The 20,641-nt window shown below is 43.3% G+C and overlaps 1 protein-coding gene across 17 annotated transcripts in view; it reads right to left on the bottom strand.

The window, feature by feature from the left end:
• The window catches only part of FOXP1 (forkhead box P1), a 528,267-nt gene that overhangs the window by 25,287 nt on the left and 482,339 nt on the right, over positions 1-20,641 (bottom strand). For all 17 annotated transcript variants that reach the window (XM_013052518.2, XM_013052512.2, XM_013052546.2 and 14 more), the window contains 2 exons: positions 19,737-19,824; positions 6,535-6,618 (listed from right to left, as the gene is read on the bottom strand). In XM_013052518.2, the coding sequence (XP_012907972.1) occupies positions 6,535-6,618; positions 19,737-19,824 (172 nt within the window). The remainder of the gene's footprint in view (positions 1-6,534; positions 6,619-19,736; positions 19,825-20,641) is intronic.

The following is a 20,641-nucleotide window of genomic DNA, read 5'->3' as shown; positions in this document are numbered from 1 at the left end:
AAGGAGCCCAGATTCCAAATTAAACATGACTGTGGTCCGTGAGGGAAGGAAGAACAAAAAGCTGTAAACTCCAAACAGAGGGGGCTTCGCCCGGCGAAACCATGTGAAGGCTGAACCAACAAGTTAATGAAATGTCAACCTCGTCAACGGCTATAGAAGTTTGTTAACTTTTAAACTTTTGTTTGATCATCACATGCTTGTCTTGAGGAGAAACCGTCTTCAGGGAGGAAGGTCACGAGGGAGAGAGAAGATGGGGCGTGGGGAAGGATTCAGAACAGGCTCTGTTCTGTGTTCAAACCAAACCGGCCCTTTTAAATTGAGGTCTCTCTGAAAACAGAGGGCTCTCTCCCTCTCCCTCCACACCCCCTCCCCCAAAAAAAGAGAAAGAAAAAAAATTAATTACAGACTTAGAATAGAAAAGCAAATCTGGACTGGTGTGGGTTTTGCTGTCATCTTGAAATATTCATCTTAATTGTAAACTATTAAATCTTCATATAATCATCAATTAGAAATGAAAGCATATGTACTTCGTGTTTCTGATCGTAGTTAAGGTTTTAAAAGATAATCCCCCCACCCCAGGGGCATGGAGCAGGAAGGGACTGGACTGGGTTTCTTTTCCTATTTTTCTTATTGTGTCTATTTTCTATTTAAAAAGAAGTTGCTATGTTTGGAAAAGTTAGCAACTCCGATATTTTCTACATGGCGAGTTTCCGTCATGTGATGATTTCAGCAAAGATAATCGCTTTGAGGGTCTGGCCAGAAGTTAAACTCTTCTGTCACTTGAGATTCCGTGTAGGGTTTTTCTTTTTTAAGTCTCTGTGAGCTCTTAACCACCGGCGTTCCCCCTGCTCACTTCCAGAAGGACTGTCGTGGGATCGTGCCCGTCCCGACGACCGGGACTCTGTCAGCTGCCTGATACTCTGCTGAGTCCTTTTCTAAAAGATTAATCTCCAGTTTTTAAACAGAAACCTCCTTCTTTTAAAGATGATGAGTCACTCACATTTTAAAAAAATAAACAAAGCGCTGATGTAAACCCCGGACAGAAACAGACTTGTCCTAAGTATTCCCATAAGAACTCCTTTTTATTTTTGTTTGCGCTCTTGCCTCATATGAAAACAGATTCTGAGAACAAAAGACAAACCTGAAACCCAAACACCGGGGCACCTAGTTGCTTAGTAGGGACTTTGAGGCTCACAGAACTCGTTTTTCTGCTCCTGGTGGGACGGCCCTAAGCGGGCTCCGGGCCTGCGTGAACGGCACACAGTGGCTAGACACGACTCACTGGCGTTCGGAGACGGCCGGCCTTCCTGCGGCCACGTCCGTGGGGAGGGACATCCGTGGGGAGGCTGGGCCGGGGCAGGGGGAGGCTGTGGTTTGGTCCTCCTCGAGCCTGGCCCTGGGACTGCCCTGCGCCAGGCGCTGCCATAGGGCAGTGAATGAGAAAGTGGGGGGCCGGGGATGTGTGCAGCGGGGAGAGGAGGAGGGGGGCTTCAGGAGAAACAGCACAGTAAAACAGCTTGTGTGTGCTGTGCTAGAGAATCTTTTATGACTGCCTAATATTGTTTCTCTAGGCCTAGAGCAAGGCTGCAAGCAGCCCAAAGGATCAGCCATTGCTTTAAGAGTTAAAAGACCCCTTTTGGGGGGGGGGCACTTTGTTTTTATAGTAGCTAAAAACTATTTCAAAACAGTCCTAATTGCTATGGTTGGAGGAAAAGAGAATGCGTAAGAAGGAAAATGTAATACTGCATCTTGCTTCAAATATCCAAGTTCCTGTAAGCGTTTTATAACATTTTCATAAAGGAGGATATACTACCTACACTATAATTACTTGCCCACCAAATCTGAAGGAATGTGGTTTTTCCAGGATCAAGAGAGGTTTCTGGTGCGCAGGAGTACCCTGAAGCCAGGCCTGCACCTCTCCTGTCCTCTGGGATTATAACATACGATTTATGGGATTTTCCTGACATGATGAGGAAGTCTTCTTAAAAAACCCTTTACAACTTAATAAAGCCCTAACACAGACATGCTTCTTTTTGTTGTTGTTGTTTTGTCTTCTGAGTTACGCTTCCCCTCCCTCCAAGGAGACAGCTTGGCAAATTCTCCACGGAGCAAGCATGGAGATACGAACCCCAAAGCAGTACGCTTGGTGTTTACTTTGAGAATGTTACCGAGTCTGGAACAAAAGAATATCCGTCTGTCTCATTAGGAGAGTTTACTCTAGTCTGATTTTTATGCTTCTCTTCCCATGGAAAAGAGTAGGATCTTTTAAACTCAAAGCAAATTTGGCCCTTCTCAATATATGCCAAGAAAGGCTTTTCCCCTTGGGGCACTTGGGTGGCTCAGTTGGTTAAGAGACTGCCTTAGGCTCAGGTCATGATCCCAGGGTTTTGGGATCGAATTCCACTTCAGGTTCCCTGCTCAGCGGGGAGTTGGCTTCTCCCTCTGACCCTCCCCGCTCTCATGCTCTCATTCTCTCTAATAAATAAAATTTAAAAAGGGGGGGCCCTGTGTGGCTCAGTCCTTAAGCATCTACCTTTGGCTCAGGTCAGGATCCCATGGCACCTTGCTCCAGGGGAACCCTGTTCTCCCTCTCCCACTCCCCCTGCTGGTGTTCCCCTTTTCTCGCTGTCTCTCTCTCTGTGTCAGATAAATTAAAAAAAGAAAAAAAAATGGTTTTTCTCATTGTCCATACCCAAGAGCTAGAATATACAGCTGCTCTGGGAAACTCTGACACATCCTTTTCCATCCAGGGCCCAGGGTTCAGAAAATCAGAAGCTTATAAGTGAAATAAATTAAAAAAACGGAAAGCCTATTTTTTTATCTGATGCTGGCTGGTCCTTCGCCTCCTCCTTGTGACATGGCTTCCTCAGAGACACATGGACGCAAGTGCATCCTGTGAACCCAAGGAAAGATTCACAGATCTGACTCCTTTCCCTTTCTTCCCGTTCCTCTGGCACACCACGTCTCCCGGAACACCCGCTGCACATCGGCGGTTCCACGGACGCACGGCACGATCCACGCCGTGAGTGTGTGTCCCACCAGATTCTAGCACCTCGGGGGCGGGGGTGGGGCTCTCTTGTTTTACTGCTCTGTGTTTTTAGCAGCATCCTTCATAAATACTTGATGATGAAACACCTTGACATGAAACACAGGGATTGCCTTTCCAGAAATACTGTGCCATGTTGTGTCCTGGGTGTAATTCCAAAAGGAAAGGTTTTCTTGGGTGTGAAGACGTTTATGGCAAGTGCGCAGAGGAGCTGTTGAAGGTGTCTGGAGGACAGGAAGGCTCACCGATGCACATCCCTGGGCGGGCTGAGCTTAAAGCTACATCTAGAAACTCAGGACTGTCCTGAGGTGAGCGTATCCCCCAACGGCCCACATGGGAAGACGAGTTCCACAACAGGGTCCAGGGAATGCGACTATGAGCTGATCTAAGGACAGTCCGAGAAGGTTTTGGCAGTTTCTCTGATGCAATGAAAGAGGGACTGGTTGGATGACTGGATACAACAAATGACACTTACCACCCAAATGGCATTTAGTGAAAAGCAACGTTTACAGCAAAGCATTCTATCACTTAGTGACTAAGAATTTTAAAATAAACATGAAGTTCCTTTTAAACAGAAATGGAAAAAAGAAAAAAACATCAACTTACTGGCAAGGCTGTAACATGAGAGTCCCCATCTATGGTTAGATTTGAATTCTGGTTGACTGCTTATTTCAAATCAAAGATTCTAGAAGGACATACTGTGCATTCCATTATTTAAGGTGGAATAAATTAATTACAGGCAAAAAAGGAATCGTTGGCACCTTAGAAATGATCATCAGATAGCTCTGTATCCCTCAAGTTGAAAGACTCATGGGTCTGCTCAATGTGTGTGCCTTTTTATTTTCCCCCCTTTTGGGCAAGGAAAGTAAAAATTTATGCAAGACACTACACGTCTACCTTTTATAATTAATTTTCCAATGCCTAACCTATACGTATTTTAATAATTCCTGATTTATAAGATGGTATCTATAATAAAATTTTCTATTTTCCAATAAATGAAAAGAAGGCAGGTTCACTCTGGCAACAGAGTGTCACGCAATATCTGCTTGTCAGGCACCAATTTTTACTTCTTACATGTAAGTTAAAGGATAAGGAATTTATAATGCTGCCTGTGAAGGGAACCACTTTTCATACACAAATGTGATCTTTTTTTTCCCAAAGGGTATTACAACAGTACATTTACATAAACTAATCCAAACAATCTATGTATTTGACAATGGCAAACCTCACACAGACGGCCTATTGTTGGTTTACATCTTGGAGTTCTTTATATTGGCTTGTAGCGCTGCTCTAACTGTCAAAGGTTTGACTTGGACACTAAATAAATGGTTATAGAAGTGCTGTGCAGCGATATTGGACTTCTTTGCAAAAGAAAACCTGCTGTGTATGAATTCAAAAGCTATTAATTTTTCAGTCAAAAATATTTGTGCCTATTTCTTTTAATAAAGAAATACTGTGCTGAGCTACTAAGAGATAATGTTGACTAGTGGTAGAGAATTTTCAATAGAACAGTTAAAAATAAATTTAGTAGGAGGTCCCCTTCAAAGTTATAATTTTCTAGAATGTAAAACATTTTTTTTTTTTTTTAATACTAATCAAGACAAACCTTCCTTCCCTGTGCATTTCCCCCGGGACTGCTTTTCCCTGTTTACTGGCTCCTTCCCACTGGTCCTTTCGGAGATTCCCAACAGTCCTTTCCTTTCCTGGCCTATGCAGGCTTACCTGCAGGGCGCTCTCTGCCAACACCCAGCCCCATCACTCACTGACTGCCCCTTGGGGTTTCACAACTCCTTCCCCACTTTTATCTCTCCTCCTTCTATCCAAGGAGCCCCATCACACAACGTGAGTCCATCCTAATGTCTGGAGTCTAAACATTGTTCTGTCACTGCTTTTAATCCACGGAGGAAGGAGGAGATAATCTCACCCTCCCCCTTATTACAGGTTTAAAGACTCAAACCTTCATCCTGGGGTGGGGGAGAATCTCCAACAAAAGCAACGTGAAGAGAGTTCAGAAGGCAATCAATGCCCTTCGCAACTGGCTGTGCCCACTGAAGAACTCCATATCAAGTCATTTCCTGATCTTACCAACTTGCCTTAACTGGGCTCCCATTAGTCCCAAGGACCCTCCTTAAAAAGAGGGGCTGATGAGGGCAGCACAGATAGCAGAATGGACTACCGAACCCACAACACGGAATGACCTCAGTTTCTGTTTCCCCTTCTTTTTGGTAGCCTATACATTAGTCCTGTAGCCACTTGCTGCAAAACACATGGAAACCAGGGGCTCTTTCCTAGTAGAAATGGATGCACAAAGTGTTTAATGATTTTATGTCCTATATCTCAGTAATGTGTTCTGTTTCAGACATTAATTTTGTCTGCCAACTGCATCTTGGCAGGCTACCATATTTGCTGGGTTAATAGTCTGACTCCGTTTTATTTCTATCACCATAAATCATACATATATGGGTGTATGTTTGCTTTATTTATAGAAAAAAATCAGTCAAAACAGATAAACCAATACTTTGCCATTACGCCGCATCATTGCGTATTGATTAAAATTGCTGGTACTAACTATAGATCGTCAACGCTCAATTAATTTTCACACAGTGACTCCAAGCAAAATCAAATAAAGGCAGTGTACCTTTAAATTTTACAAATCTTAAAAATCAAGAAGCACAGCACTCTCTCCATGTTGAATAATCAGTGGAAGCTACTAAGAGATTTTTAGAAATATAAGTATATGAGAAATACAACTGTTAAAGCGATCAATTTATAGCAAGGAATGAGGCCCAAGACAGGATTTGGGGTTTAGAAACCATCCTTCTGCTTCGATATTAACTGTCTGTGCTTGGATGGCACTCTTCAAGGTTAAGGAAAAGGGAACAAGGCAAGAAGCAGGAGATTCCTAAAAGTTAAATGTAATTGCAGCATACCGTGTTTGGTCTCCTAACTGCAAAAGAGTAATATTCACTTTTAATTCTCTAGTAACCACTGGATGCCCTCCATAATTTTAGCCTCCAATTATTCCGAGAATGTGTTTTGTTTCTTTCCTCTGTTACACTTACACCAGACTAGCCCTCACTCCCTTTCTCATACCCGCTGTGCCTCAGCTAACCCAGGCTGAAATGCCTTTTTCTCTTGACTCTGTGGTCTGCTGGTCTTTGTTCTGCTTTCCCACCGTTTAGAAAGGCTTCCACACCCTCCCAGTGACCAGTCGTCCTCTACTGTCCTACCCTGCTAGAGCACCAGTCTTCTGTCTCAAAGAGCTAGTTGCTGGGCCCCATGGCCCAGGATCTGAATCATCCTCGATCTTCTTAAACACCCTGCACTCTGCCCTCTTCCTCCAAGGTACCCAGAAACAGTCAACTGAACTTAAGTCCTTCAATTTAAACAGCTGCCGGAGTACACTGTCCGGCCTCTGTTGCTCGGGGTGGGAAACAGCGAAGACATACTGTGGGGTTTCTGCCCTTGGTGGAGAGCTCGGTACTTACGGGTTGAGGGGCGGCTTTGGGTTCTGTAGACTTCACGTGCAGATGGGTCATCATGGCTTGCAGACGCTCTTTGTCTTTTGCAAGCTGGTGGGAAGGAAATGCTGTTATTTCTTTGAATACAGATGCATTACTATTTTAACATCCGAAAGGATACATATTCCAAATTAAACTACAGCACCACGGCACATGACAAAAATCTTTCTCATTGCTTCATCGTTTTGAAATGTACACAACCATTGCCAAGCTCGAAGCAACTGGAGGTGTCGGTGTGAGATTTCTCAACAGAAGACGCATGAGCTTTTAACTGGGAAGTTCTAGGCCTGCTGGCACCAAGGAGTCCCATAGAACACAGACAGCTAAAAGACAGAAACGTGAACCATGCCTATTAACCAATCTTATTCACGAACGAGCCAAAGGAAAGCGAGTGAGGTGGCTAACCCTCGTAAAATCCATCTTTTGTGGTTGGGGAAAAGCTCTTAGATGCACGGATGCAGTTGTGCAGAATTAACTTCATCCTTCTTAACAGTAGGCGTAGCTAAGCACAGTGCAGCTGAACAATACTGGTAGGGCAGGCACAAGGACAAGGGCTGACCAGGTCTCCTCTCCAAGTGAATGTAGAATTAAGCCTCATCATTCATGTATTCAGTATATGAGTGCCTGCTATGTGCCAGTCTCTTCTTAACAAAAACTGGAAGTCATCTCACTGTACAAAAAATTACCTTTTGGAGAAACACAAGTTTCTAACCCAATGTACATGATTGCACTCAAAATACTACTAGACACTCCTTCTTTTTTGCTTGCCCTGAACTGTTTATCATGATGGTATTTTTGATAATTCAAGGGCAGCTGGGCACCGGGGATGCAGAATAATTGATTATAGGTGGTTTTGCTGTAAGCATCTTTGCCACACAACTAATTGGCCGTAGGACAATTTCACCATAAAAGATAGGATCATGACAAATGAGAGCGGGATGTTCCCGAAAAAGGACAAAATGAAACAGAAAATATGAATAACAAAATGAAACGGCTTCTCCATATAAAACATTTGAATCCATTCCAAAGTGTACAGTGCAGACTGATGGCAATCCAGCACAAGTAACGGGTTTTATTTTGTGAATTGTATCGAAGCACTTCACTTATCTTCCAATAATTCACAGAATCATACATTTTCTGATTGTTCTCATTCATTCCCATTTAGCCCAGCACTTTTTCCTTTACCTATACAATTCCTTCTGTCACTAAGGAGAGATACCCGTTTCCAAATGCCAGAATACATGTTTGTAACTGAGCTCTGTATGGTGCCGTGAAGGCCTTCTACATGGTTGCTTGTTCTTGACATAGGGTCTCATGCTCAGGAAGAGACATTCCAAAGTTCTACAGGACATGTGGATTGGAAAATCTGGGCCACCATGTACGCCATTATGAGGGCTACGATTTATATAATACAAACATGGAAGTACTTTGTCAATGAAGAAATGAAACCAAACTGTCAAACCAAAATGTCAACCAGTTATTATTATTTATTTTTAATTTCTTAGGGCAAAATTGCCTAAGGACAATTAGTTCCGTGGTGTAAATGACTGCGGCAGAGAGGTCTAGAGCAAAGACGCTTACAGCGAAAATACCAGACATGATAATAATTACCTCTGTAAGGTAAGTAGGAAGTAGATCTCTAAAAGATAAAGGTATAGTTAGAAGAAGAGCTGTGAAATTTGGGTAAAATAAGGAAGAGATTAATGAATGAGTGAGTGACAAAGAGAAAGCGAATGAGAAAAGCAAGAGAGAGACAGAGAGAGTCTTAGAGTAGCACTTTTTTTTTTTTTAAGAGTAGCGCTTTTATATACCATTTGTCCAAAATAATGTCTTTGAACTGGGGAAGGACTCATTTCTTCTATGTCATATAATTAACCTTAACTCTTTGATATAGCAAGTTTTGGGGGCACTTGGCTGACTCAGTTCATAGAGCGTGTGAAGAGTTCAGGGTTTGTGAATTAGAGCCCCATGTGGGGTGTACAGATTGCTTAAACAGAATCTTCTTTAAAAAAAAAACAAATTTTATTTGTTTCTTTATTTATTTTAGAGAGGGAGAGAGCGTGAACAGGGGGAGGGGAAGGGAGGAAGGGAGGAGAGAATCTCAAGCAGACTCCATGCTGAGCGTGGAGACTGACTCAAGGCTCCATCCCATGACCCTGAGATCATGACCTGAGCCAAAACTGAGGTTAGAGGCTCAACTGATTGCCCCAAAAATAAAGTCTTAAAAAAAAAAATTAAAAAAAAGAAAAAAGAAATATGAATTTTTCCTAGGCTGAATTATTCCAAAATAAAAGTCAAACAGGACATTTTATGTTTATTCTTTTTTTTTTTTTAAGATTTTATTTATTTATTTATTTTACAAAGAGAGAGAACGAGATCACAAGTAGACAGAGAGGCAGGCAGAGAGAGGGAAGCAGGCTCCCTGCTGAGCAGAGAGCCCGATGTGGGACTCGATCCCAGGACCCTGAGATCATGACCTGAGCCGAAGGCAGTGGCTTAACCCACTGAGCCACCCAGGCACCCAAACAGGACATTTTAAAATAAAGGTGTTTTCTAAGGGAAAAGGGGTGTTTCAGCATTTGGGGAAAGGCAGAGGAAAGGGAAAAGGTACGAAAGCAAGGGGAAAAAAGGCTTTGGGCTTATCCTGGCTGGATGACTCAGTCTCAAGCCGTATCACATTTGATTTTTTTTTTTTTTCCTTTTTATTCCCTTGTGGTGCAGGGAGGAATAAATTAAGAAGAAGAAAAAAAGCCTTACAGTGTTAGCATTTATCTTTCAACAAACAGGAAATGAAAATGATACCATATTAGGAGCCACTTTGCGTTATTCATCTTCTGTGCTTTAGTAAGTTATTGAACAGCCAAACTCAAAGATGCTCTGAACACATAATGCCAAAGGAATTTAGTTTTCCAAAGTGGCTCAGTTAAAACAATTAAAATGTTCACAGTGGCATTCTTCTACGCCTATTTGTATTTCTGTAGTTATTCGGTTTTAGGTTTTTGGGGTTTTTTTTGCCTTTTTTTTTCTTTTACTGTGTTTTAAGTTTTTAGATGTTAGAACCAAAATATTCTTAGAATTCTAAAAAATGCTTTGTCTTGAAAGTTATCATGAGGCAGAAGAAACGAAGGCATATCTATTATTCTTTTTAAAAAACAAGTAGCCTGCTGTACTGAACATTACAGATTAAAGGGTGAGAGGTGATATTTACTTAAGAGTCTGATGAATATTAATTGTGACTTAATTTAGGGGTAAACACTGTTGATGTAGCAATTAACCAAGACCAAGGAGAAGGAAATCCAAATTCCCAGCATCAGAAGGAATCATCACCCCTATGTTCTTCCAGATGTCTACGATGCTGACATTTTACTGGTCAAATGTAACAACACAATGTCGCAAACACATACATAGAGTTTGTACACAAAGACACATCCATAAACCCTGGAGGTCACTGCCATGGAGACATTCTCTCACTTCTCCATGAGAATATTAATGTAAAATTCACTGTTCACTTTGAGAATTACCCAGGTTCCTTATTTTGCCTCACACTTAATTCTACCAGCCTGGCTCTGTAATAAAAGATGGGCAAGGTTACAGAAAAAAAGGAAAAATTCCAAGTTTCTGTTTTTGTTTGATCAGTGTAATATATTCTTGGATGGGTTCTGGATTTTTAACACCAGTTACAGCTCTAACTCTAACACAAACCCTTTTAACAATTAAAAAAAAAACAAAAACAACCTCACCTGCCAAATTCACTTTTTCTTGTTTTAGGCAAAAAGGCTTATCTTTTATACATACTGAAACTACATCCCCTCTCTCTGGGGCTGTCTTGCATTTTTAATATTCAGTGGCCCTTCAAAAAGCTTTTGCACTCATTATTACTTTTTCTGCCATCATTCCATGAGCTAAGCATCCCTATCCCTTTTCATGGCATCCTTTCATTATTTTAATAGGACAATACAAACATTTAATATTAGTAGGTATATATTCCAGCATTCCGTCATAAACTGAATTGCATGCAAAGCAAAGCAAAGGATGAGAAATGTACTCCAAAGGTCAACTAAAAATTTGCGTTGTCAAATTAAAACAATTTTTTATGTTGTGCTATCAGAAATTACTAAAAGCTTTCCTGGTGGATACGGGAGGGGTATCTGGTATGAAAGGAATGCCGACGGGCCCCACACTGAGGGGACCTGCTCGTACAATATTTGTTTATTAGCAGGTTTTTCTCCAATTCTGGAGGGAGACAGCAGAGTGAAAACGGATGAAAGTCGTAGGCACTGAAATCACACTATGCTACATTCAAATTCTGGCTCTGCAACTCTGAGCACATTATGTAACCTTTTCAAGTATTTAGTTTCTTCTTCTAAATATGGAATAATAATCTCTGAACGCTGAAGTTGTTTTGAGGATTAGATAAGTTCTTCACATAACAAGTTTAGCATAGAGCCTCGTGCTTCACGGATGCTCAGAAATATCTAACTTTCTTTAAAGGAAAGTTATATCAGTCTAGTCTATTTGGACTTCAGCTGGTTGAGTATGTGCTTGGAACCCAGGTCCACGGGACAGGATTTCAGTGGAGTGTGCAGTGGGCCTAGCTGGGGAGAGAATTTTGATGTTTTTGAAGAATGGAACAGAAATCATAGGAGAGATGAAGCCCATTGCTTATGGACTGATTTCCTTGGTGCTCGTGGTCTCTTTTCCCTCATCCTAGGCAAATGGTTTTTCTCCCCTTGGCTGATATAGGTCATCCCCTCTTCTATTAACCATGGCCTCAAATTAGGTTTTAGCCCGTCTGGGGTGTGAAAGGCGGGAACCCGTGTATCCTGTGTATCGCTCCGGACACACTGATAACCGCCAACGGGCAAGGAGCTCCATTCAACATTTTCAAAGATAAAAACTGAGGAGATTAAACTCATTCTTTTAGCAGAGAATAGGGAACACGGTTTTAGGTTCATTTAACATAATCACTTTATATGTTGTCTGGAGGACTAATCATTTTAAGCCCAATTTGGCGGTTCTCACTTGTGACAAACAGAATCTGAAATAAATGAAGGATTCTGGATGCGTAAAAACGTTTGAATTACTGAGGACGGATGAGAAGAACGGACCAAGTGACTCATTTGATTGCACAGAGGCAAAGACTGTTGTGGCTACTTCAAATCCTCTCCTTCTCCTCTTGTGTTTCACAGTTGGGGAAACTGAGGCTGCAAGAGTGAACTCACCTAAGATTGCAGAGCTGGGAAGGGGCAGAAGTAAGACTAGAATTCTAGTTGCGGGACGCCTGGTCAGACTTTCCCCCTCTGGTGTGACTGCAAGAGCCACCTGGGATGCGAACTGAAAACACCAATGTTTCCCACTCCTTCCACCCCCCTCACGCTGAACCACCGCCGCAGAACCTCCAAGGCAGGGGGAGATACCGAGCTTCAGCAGGCCCCCCAAGGAGGGGCATGTAAGCCAGGAGTATTCCCAGACAAGGACAGTCCCCAATTTAATTGACCTGGGTATCACCTAAGCTTGCTAATAAGCCCAACATGCCAAGTGAGGGGATGTGGGAGTAAACATTTTAATAAGGATCCCACGTGTCCAGGTTTAATGCGTTGGTTTTGGGAATCAAGACTCTGCCATTGACTGAATAAGTCTTCACAGCAGCTGTCTCATTTTATATACGGTGAGGACCCAAACGCAACTGATAGAGGCAGATGCACACCTGTTTCATGGGTCTCTAAAGTACGCATGATCTTAAGAAAAACGAGAAAAAAAAAAAAAACCAAACTGCGATTTGGAAGGAGGGGCGATGAAATTCTTCTACCTAACTGAGTATTTACCAAAGGGCTCTTTTTGACCCACTTATCAAACTCTGGTCATTCACATGCCTTCCCAGCTCAGTGCCAGCGAAAACTTGGAAATGATTTCTTTCACACAACTGCGGCTCTCAGGTGGTAGGCAACCTATGGTTCATTTCGCCCCAATGGAAGAATTTCCCTACTTTTTATTGTATTCTGTCACCGTCTCAACATTCCTTACGTGTTATTATTAAAGACTCTCTTGACATTTAAAGCAGACGCACACTAATACTCAGTCATAGTCTAGGAATTCTAATGCTCCCAGAGTTAAGCAGGATTTTAAATTATGAAAAATAAGTGTCTTGGTTTTCAAAGAGGGACGTGGAAGTGAGAAACCCAGAGACCCTCTCTTCTTTTTCTTGGCTCTAGTCACAAAGCAGTGACACTAAGCAGCGATGATGCCATCAGGCCGTCTTCCCCACATGCTCTGAGCTGACTCAGGGAGAGTCGGGAGGCTCCGGGGGCAGACCGCTGCTGGGAAGAACTGTCCTGAGTGTCGCCTTTGCTGGGGTTAGGCCCAAAGTGGGACATGTTACAGAGAATATATTTGCAGAAGTCCAGGAAGCTGGTGTGATTACCAACAGCACCGCTAATGGCAGAGTAATCACACGTGAAGTTCCCGCAGTAATTGATCTGTGTTAGGCTTAATGTCCCTCTCTGCTATTGAAACGTGCGCACTTTTCGCCCTGCTGATGTTTTCTTGGAGCGTACAGTTCCTGCTGTGGATGATTTAGAAAACTTCCAAGGGATTCCTGTGTCACCGAGGTGCAGCCCCGCCTGGCTGCCATGGGTTGCTGAGGAGGGAGCTCTAAGAGGCAGAGAAAGGCTTGGCTTCCCCAGTCTGGTTGTAAAACCAGTGGTGCGCAACGCCTGCATGTCAGACGCAGACCCTCAGCGAACCAGGATGACCCTGCGTGAAAACTGCAAGGCAGCAGCGTCACCAAAGGAGGCGTATGCTACACAAGCTGGACTAGACCCCTGAGCGTTGCCCAGTATCTCCATAGGCTTTGAACAACTGAATTAGAACTTCTACACTCCAGTTTCCTCATCTGGAAGAGGAGAGACACAGAGAATTCTTTCTTTCACTCTAAGGGCCAGTAACTCATCCTCGGTGACTTAGGAACACCTTTACACAGGAGAAGAAAAGCACATGCTCATTAGATGTCTGATTTCCAAGAGTTCTATTTTCTGTTAAAAAAATGACTCTTGGGGAGCCTGGATGGCTCAGTGGGTTAAAGCCTCTGCTTTCGGCTCAGGTCATAATCTCAGGGTCCTGGGATCGAGCCCCACATCAGGCTCTCTGCTTGGCGGGGAGCCTGCTTCCCCTCGGCCTACTTGTGATCTCTCTCTCTCTGTCAAATAAATAAATAAAACCTTAAAAAAAAAATGACTCTTAACAATTGAGGAATTCGGGAAGCATCTACTCACGGGGAGGTTGTGAGGATTCCGTGAAACCGGGGGTAGGAAGCACTGAGCACATGGCCTTGGCATAGAGTAGAAACTCACTAAATACCCTTTCGATGGCTTCCCAGTCCCTTTATAAATTATAAACAGAACAGGGGGCGTTAAACCGCTCTCTTCCAAAGCCACTGGATTCAAAGTGATCATGTCGGTGAACAATTCATTCCATTTTGCCAGGTACTTTCCCAGTTTTGAAACTGGAAATCCCAAGTCCCAGGAAGGCCAACTGTGAAGTCTGGTCCCCCTGCTCCTTGAGGACCAGAGAGGTGGACTGAAGAAAGAACATCCCTTCTTTTATCCTCCCTCACACTACGATCAAGGCCAATGCTTACTGGGCTCTCCTGGCCTGGAATGTACTTGCCGCTGCCCCTTGCCGAGTCCGCCCTGCCATGCCTCCTTTGCTTCCTCTTATGAACCCCGCCTGGTGTGGAGAGGCAGGCTAGTCTTCCCTCCCTGCGAGGCTGCACACATGGGAAGGAAGAGGCTGTCTTGCTTATCTCTATCCAGTGCTCCGAATACAACAGGATGCTGATAAATGGTAACCGAATGGAATCAACCAAATGGAATCAACCTAGCCACGAAGACAGCTGGTATGCCGCCTCACTCACAGCTTACTAGCTGAGGCAGTTCAGGAGCATTTCCTACCTGAGGAGCCCAGGTAAGTAGGCCCATATGCATGTAAGTCCTCTGGGCACCCTGGCTGGTGCTGGAGTGTGAAAGAAGCTTCAGGTGCTTCCTTACCAACCTGCCCATGGTATATGAGTGGGCCATTCTTAATCTCAACCTATTTCCGCATCCTGAGTCTGCGGTAACTCTGTCTCGTGTGTGTGTGTGTGTGTGTGTGTGTGTGTACGCATGTGCGCACATTTCATGACCTATGTAAGACCATGCATGTTGGTTGTGGGAACATCACGCCCCTCCAGTTCTAACCTATCCTCTTGAATGCACAGCATCTAGAAAAATCTGGATCTAAAAAGCAGAATCTAAAAAGAAGAATCTGGATCTAGAAAGCATCTAGGAGATAAAATCTTAAAATACATGCCCTCACCTCAAAAAGCCATGTCCTTTGCCCAAAGGATTACTATGGTGTCCATCTATCTTGAGGTTAGGTGTGTATTATGTACAAGCACGCAAACAAATTCTCTACAAGGGTGGGCTTCCAGGTAGTAGATGGGGTTAATCACCATTGAATCCATTGCTAAAATGTCAAAGATTACAACTGTCTTCGTAACAGTGAAATGTGGTTAGAAATATTCTGGAAGGTTCAGAATGCCCACTAGGATGTCTTCTTGACCCCTCTTCCCTCTGAGACCAGTAACAGGGAGCAACACAAGAAGTGAATTAAGCATTCTGTTAACAAGCTCCACATAATGAGTCCACTGCTAGGAAAACATGCATTATATATCGTGGTAGCTTCCCACAAAATTAACAATATGAATGCATTTCACACTCAATGCTGACGGTATAGGCCTAAGTCAGACTCCGTAGCCCATCATCTTGATTTCTGGCTGGTTGCCTTATCTCTCAACACTGGAACCATGAAGGCTTTTCATGTGATTCAAGTATAGCATTGCATAGGTAACACCAAGAAAGGAAATTTCTCGAGCCAGGATCCCCTGAGGCCAACAATGGTTATTAAAATTATTTTTCGCCCAATTCTTTAGGAGGAGTTCATTAGAGGTAAGAAACAAAAGGACCTTCTGTTTTGGGTCAGAGGGAGGGATTCTGGGATGTAGATCTGGGGGGACTAGAAATGGACAGCCCTCAAGTGGCTTTCCTTCCTAATGGTCATGTCTGATGCTGGCTGATGAAGCCCTGCAGAATTCTCCCATAGAACCCTTCTGCAATGATGTTCCAGGGTAGACATAATGAACCTCCCTAGATCTATGATGTTAAGATCCAACTGGAGCTTATTGGGATTATTTTTCTACAGGGGGCACTAGTGTGACTTTGCTTCCAGACGGAAACACCAGAGGTCTAAGTACTGTTGTACAGAGAAAGGCCTGTTGAGTCTGCATGGTGGGGAAGACTGCTCCTCCAACAATACAGGGAACAGCCTTGGTGAACGATTCCAACTTTGACGGCTCTTTTCTGTAGTGCTCAGTTGTGCAAATGTTTTTCCGATTCAAGTTAATGAACTGGAATTCTGTAATATACTTGGGAGGTTCAGGTAATTCCTGTTCTGGGGAATGTCTTCTTGAAGGGCAAACCGAAGGAGCCTTGGGGTTGGTCATGCCCAGGGCATCCGAATGGAGGAATGGAGAAGGTGATTCGTCCGTGTGCTGTGGAGGGAATGGGGGGGATGATGCCAAGGGGAAATAAGAGAAAGGCTGTTCAAGCATAAGAACACCTCTTCAAAGTATTCTTGGCTACTGCAGGGACCTGGTTTCCCCAACACCTCAGGTCCTATGGGCATAGCGACTGTTTGTTAAGTCAATTAAAAAGTACATTTCCAGACATGGGTACAAGAAATGGCAAATGTGACAGGATAAACATGGAAATGCTGACATCAGAGGAAGGGAAAGCCCACAGGTAGGATGGCTGGTGGGTCTAAGTATACCCTGTCCCAGACTGTCCCACAATGTGCCAGATCTCCAGCCCAAAGGCTCTCCATCTAATCCTGACCTCTCAGCTCTGGCTCAGGGCGTGGGTTTGCCAACAACTAAATTCATCTGCTTGAATAATCCCTAATGGGTGAAATCAGATTTGGCCCCTCTCTAGCAGTGAAACTCTCTTTTGAGCTTGTTTCTAGTGTTTTCAAGAACCCATCAGTATCAGCTAGCACTACCCAAGGAGGGGACAGTGCCACTAGAAAATTACTTACCTACACTGTGTTTTTCCTCTAAAATGTAAGAACCAGGGAGGCAACCTTAACCATTTTGCTCACTCTCGCAACCCTTTACTGACCTCAGTGAGGTTCCTGCTATGTCACAGGCTCTGGGTGATGTGTGCTAAATGAATCGGGAAGATAAATGGATGAATGAATGAATGAATAGCTGTCAGCCTGCTTTTCCATGATCCCCCAGGTAGACAAGTACTTGTTACATGAAACCGCTGTTGGGGAAACCTGACCAATGCGGTGACTAGAATGGTTTTATACACCAAGGCAAAGAAGGAGACTAGGGAAGAAGGGTTCACAGACCTTCAGATAGCAAGGAGCCTAAGAGAACAAGTTGCTATTATATAAAATGATGTAAATGGTTTTTTTTTTAAACCTCTGGAGCAGGGGTTGTTTGGCAAACCTCGGTAGCAGCCAGCCAGATAGTAAATATTTTCAGCTTGGCAGACCATAAGTGACTCTGGTGCAAAGACTTGACTTTCCTACTGTAATGCTGAAGCAGCCATGGTCATAGACGAAGCGTCAAGGAATGGGCGTGATCGTGTTCCAAGACAGCCTTAGGTATGGACACTGGCATCTGAATCTCACATGTTTTATCCTTCTTTTGATAACCCTCCCTGCCCACACCCCCCCGTCCCACTATTCAAAATTTAAGGACCTTTCTTAGATCTCAGGACTGGGCTGCCGACCTGCAGTTTGGCAACTCCGTTCTTGACAAGCATTGTGTGATCACTTCGGCAACTCCCTCTGCCTTGACGACACCAAACCCTTCAGAATGAGCCTGGCCCTTCCTCTGTGAAAGCAAACTCTCAGACAAAAACAATACGAGGAATACCGCAGGTAACGACCCCATGCTGACTTCCGGCCGGATGGTCTCCTCTGGTCCCTATCACAAATTGAAAACCCTGCCTTCAGTTTGATTTAGGGCTGAAGGATGAAGGGAAATCCATGAATAAATAAAATCCACAAATAATCAAAGAATCCTCCTAACGGCCTGCAATGCTCCCAGACCACACTCACCAAAAAACAACACTAAAGCTGCCAGGAGAGAATCACTTGACTTACTGATGGTCTGACTCCTTTCCTTCTCTGGGGAGAGTGAGGAGCAATGAGTCAAGTCAATAATCAGTTCCTCAGTAATGAACAGTGGCCCCACACTCTCCAGTCTGGAGTCTGGGACATCTACTTGGGCAAACCGTGACACTGTGAAACACTTTATTCTAACTGAATGTTGAGAATTTAATTTTATCAACTAAAGAAATGCAAGAACTTGCATCGCTGTATAACCACCAATACATAAAGATTTTAGGTAGCAAGAGCCATAAAGTTTGTTCTGTTGGAACCAGTTTTTCAAGGGCTTACTACACATCAGTCTGAAGTGAACTTTGGCAGGGAAGGGGGTGTGGGGGGGGGTCAATAACGCTACTGTTTTCCTTCTGAAGAAACATGCTAAATTTAAAGATGTTTCCAAAGACTTACGTAAAAATTTGGGGATTTTATGATGTTCCCTTTGCCTGTATGAATCTCTTACTGTTCTAGTAAGTTCATCTCTGTAGTCTGAATGGAAAAATATTAACTAGCTAAGGAAAATAACTTTTGAGACAATCTTACTAAAAAAATGTAATTTGTCCTATAAGATGATAACTAATTTAAAAAAATCCTTTCTATCCTGAAAAGTCACAACAAAAAGTTTAAGTGTGTTTTGGCTGATTTTTCTCTGCAACTATTTGAAGCTGTAAATGACTTAACTCAGTAAAATTCCAAATGTAATTATCTTCTGTACTTAGCCTAGGGCTCTCCATATATCTCGGCATTGCTGTCTTGCATACAAAATAGGCTTTTCGATGGCTGGTAACAATATAATGTACAACATTGTTTTAATTTCCCCTAGTCGGCTAACCTCTTGCCTACACTAAACCAGCCAGAGGAAGAAGCCACAGTGAGTCATCAAGCACTCAAAAGCATTTTGGAACTCGGTTGCATAAATGGGGTTTTGCAGGGTCAGGCTTTTGCAATTGTACATTTTAATAATCTCCATTTCTGACCCAATTTTTACTTTTAGAAACTAATTTTCTATTAATTATACCAAGAACGAAATTGTTAAAATATGGTGGTTCATCAACAAGTGACACCAGGAAGTGGAACCCACATTAAAGAATGCCCCCCCATCCCTCCTCACAACTGTGAGCCACAGGAAAAGAGGCAGAAGTTTATTTTCTATAGTCACAAAACACATTCAACATGGCCCCAAGGACTGCCAAATATAAGATTTCATATCTCCATACACATATATATACATATGTATATAAGATATATGTATACATACTATATATATGTATATTATGTATCTGAATACATGTTTGCATGTGTGTGCATCTGAGTGCATATTTAAAAATGTCTGCACTGAACTCTTGGTTCTCAGAGAGAGAAGGGGACAAGTCAACACGGGGAAGAAATCCACGTGCAGCTTCTTTGTTAACTTACAGCAGCACGGTCAAGTGTGTGCGTGGGGACGTGTCTGTGTGTGTAGGCATGCATGTGTGTGTGTACTTGCTGCTGACACTCACGTGTGCTTTCCCCCCCGCCCCCATTCTCTCTCAGCCTCTCTCCCTGGCACGGCTCCCTAACTCCAGGTTAGCAACATCGGCAACCCGGGGGACTTAAATTCACAACACACTAAGTTTTTAAGTTTTTTAACTTAGAACGTTTTCCATTTGGAGAAGACACAAGGGAGGGGGAGTGAGAGGGAGCGAGAGAGACGGAAAGCTCACAGAGGCAGCGGGCAGTCGGAGGCAGACACAGAGAGAGGCACAGAACTTCGAAACGCCTGAGCAGCAGCTCTCGAGGAGCAGCTAAAGGTGACCTTTCCCCCGAAGAGTGAAAAGGGAAGAGAAAAAGAAAAAGGACAACAACCAGTTTGGGACCTTCCATTCAATAATGAGTACACAGGAACTCATTTCAGAACACTACAGAAATGAGGAATTTGAGGAATACTGAGGGAATATTAAAAATAAATGTGGCTTTACCTGTAGCTCTAACTGCTGTACAACCTGCATTTGTACTCTACATTGAGCTGTACTTCTATCGTCCAGCGCATGCTCACTGTTGAGATGTCTGCAACAATACATAGAAAATCATTAAGTGAAATGGAGACACAAAAAGGAAAATATAAGTTACCAGGATGTTTCAGCATCAACTAGGCCGTGGGTCTAGTTCACAGCGGACAGTCGTCGACGTGTGCCCGGCCTGCCCTTCTCCATCCCCACCACTGAACACTGGCATTCCGTGTAATTTAGTCCATGGTTAGGACCCAAATCAGAGTCTTCCAGGAAGGAGTTCTGCAGGGCCTCGAGAGATAACCATTTACACGTAAATAAAAGAAAATTCAAGCAATTAAGTCGAGGTGGCTTCTTAAGACCCCCTCGATGAGTAGATACCTAAGGAAGGGACCGCCGGCTAGTTCGGAAGCCTAATTTGGATGGGGCCGGATAGAAGCGCGGGTTCACAAGAACACCGATTTTATGTAACGGAGGACACGCCCTTATACTGAAATGCATTAACCTGGACGACTGATACGGCAAAGGCTGGAAGAGTAGCATTAAACGTAGGGAATCTGAACCACGAACCTACACGTGCAAATTATGTACCAGCGAGAGAAAATAAAATGCAGACAATTATTGAAAAAGAAAACTCTGCCTGGGTTCTTTACTGTTAATGATCGGGTGGTCCAGTTCCTAGACGATTCAGGCCACATGCTGAGGATGCCTGTCTTGTGGTCCTTTTACTATTTATTAGATTTTCCAACAGGGAAAAGGCTAACAAATTGAAATTTCAATCCGTTTTACCATACCCAGGAGCTCTGGTAATCAGAGGGCTGAATCAAAGCCTAAAATTTTAAAAATAAAAATTCCTGTATCCTTATAACTCAGTT

This window comes from Mustela putorius, unplaced genomic scaffold (assembly GCF_011764305.1).
Source record: "Mustela putorius furo isolate JIRA1106 unplaced genomic scaffold, ASM1176430v1.1 tig00000095_pilon_pilon_pilon, whole genome shotgun sequence".
Classification (NCBI taxonomy): Eukaryota; Metazoa; Chordata; class Mammalia; order Carnivora; family Mustelidae; genus Mustela; species Mustela putorius.
This window is presented reverse-complemented; position numbering and strand designations above follow the sequence as displayed.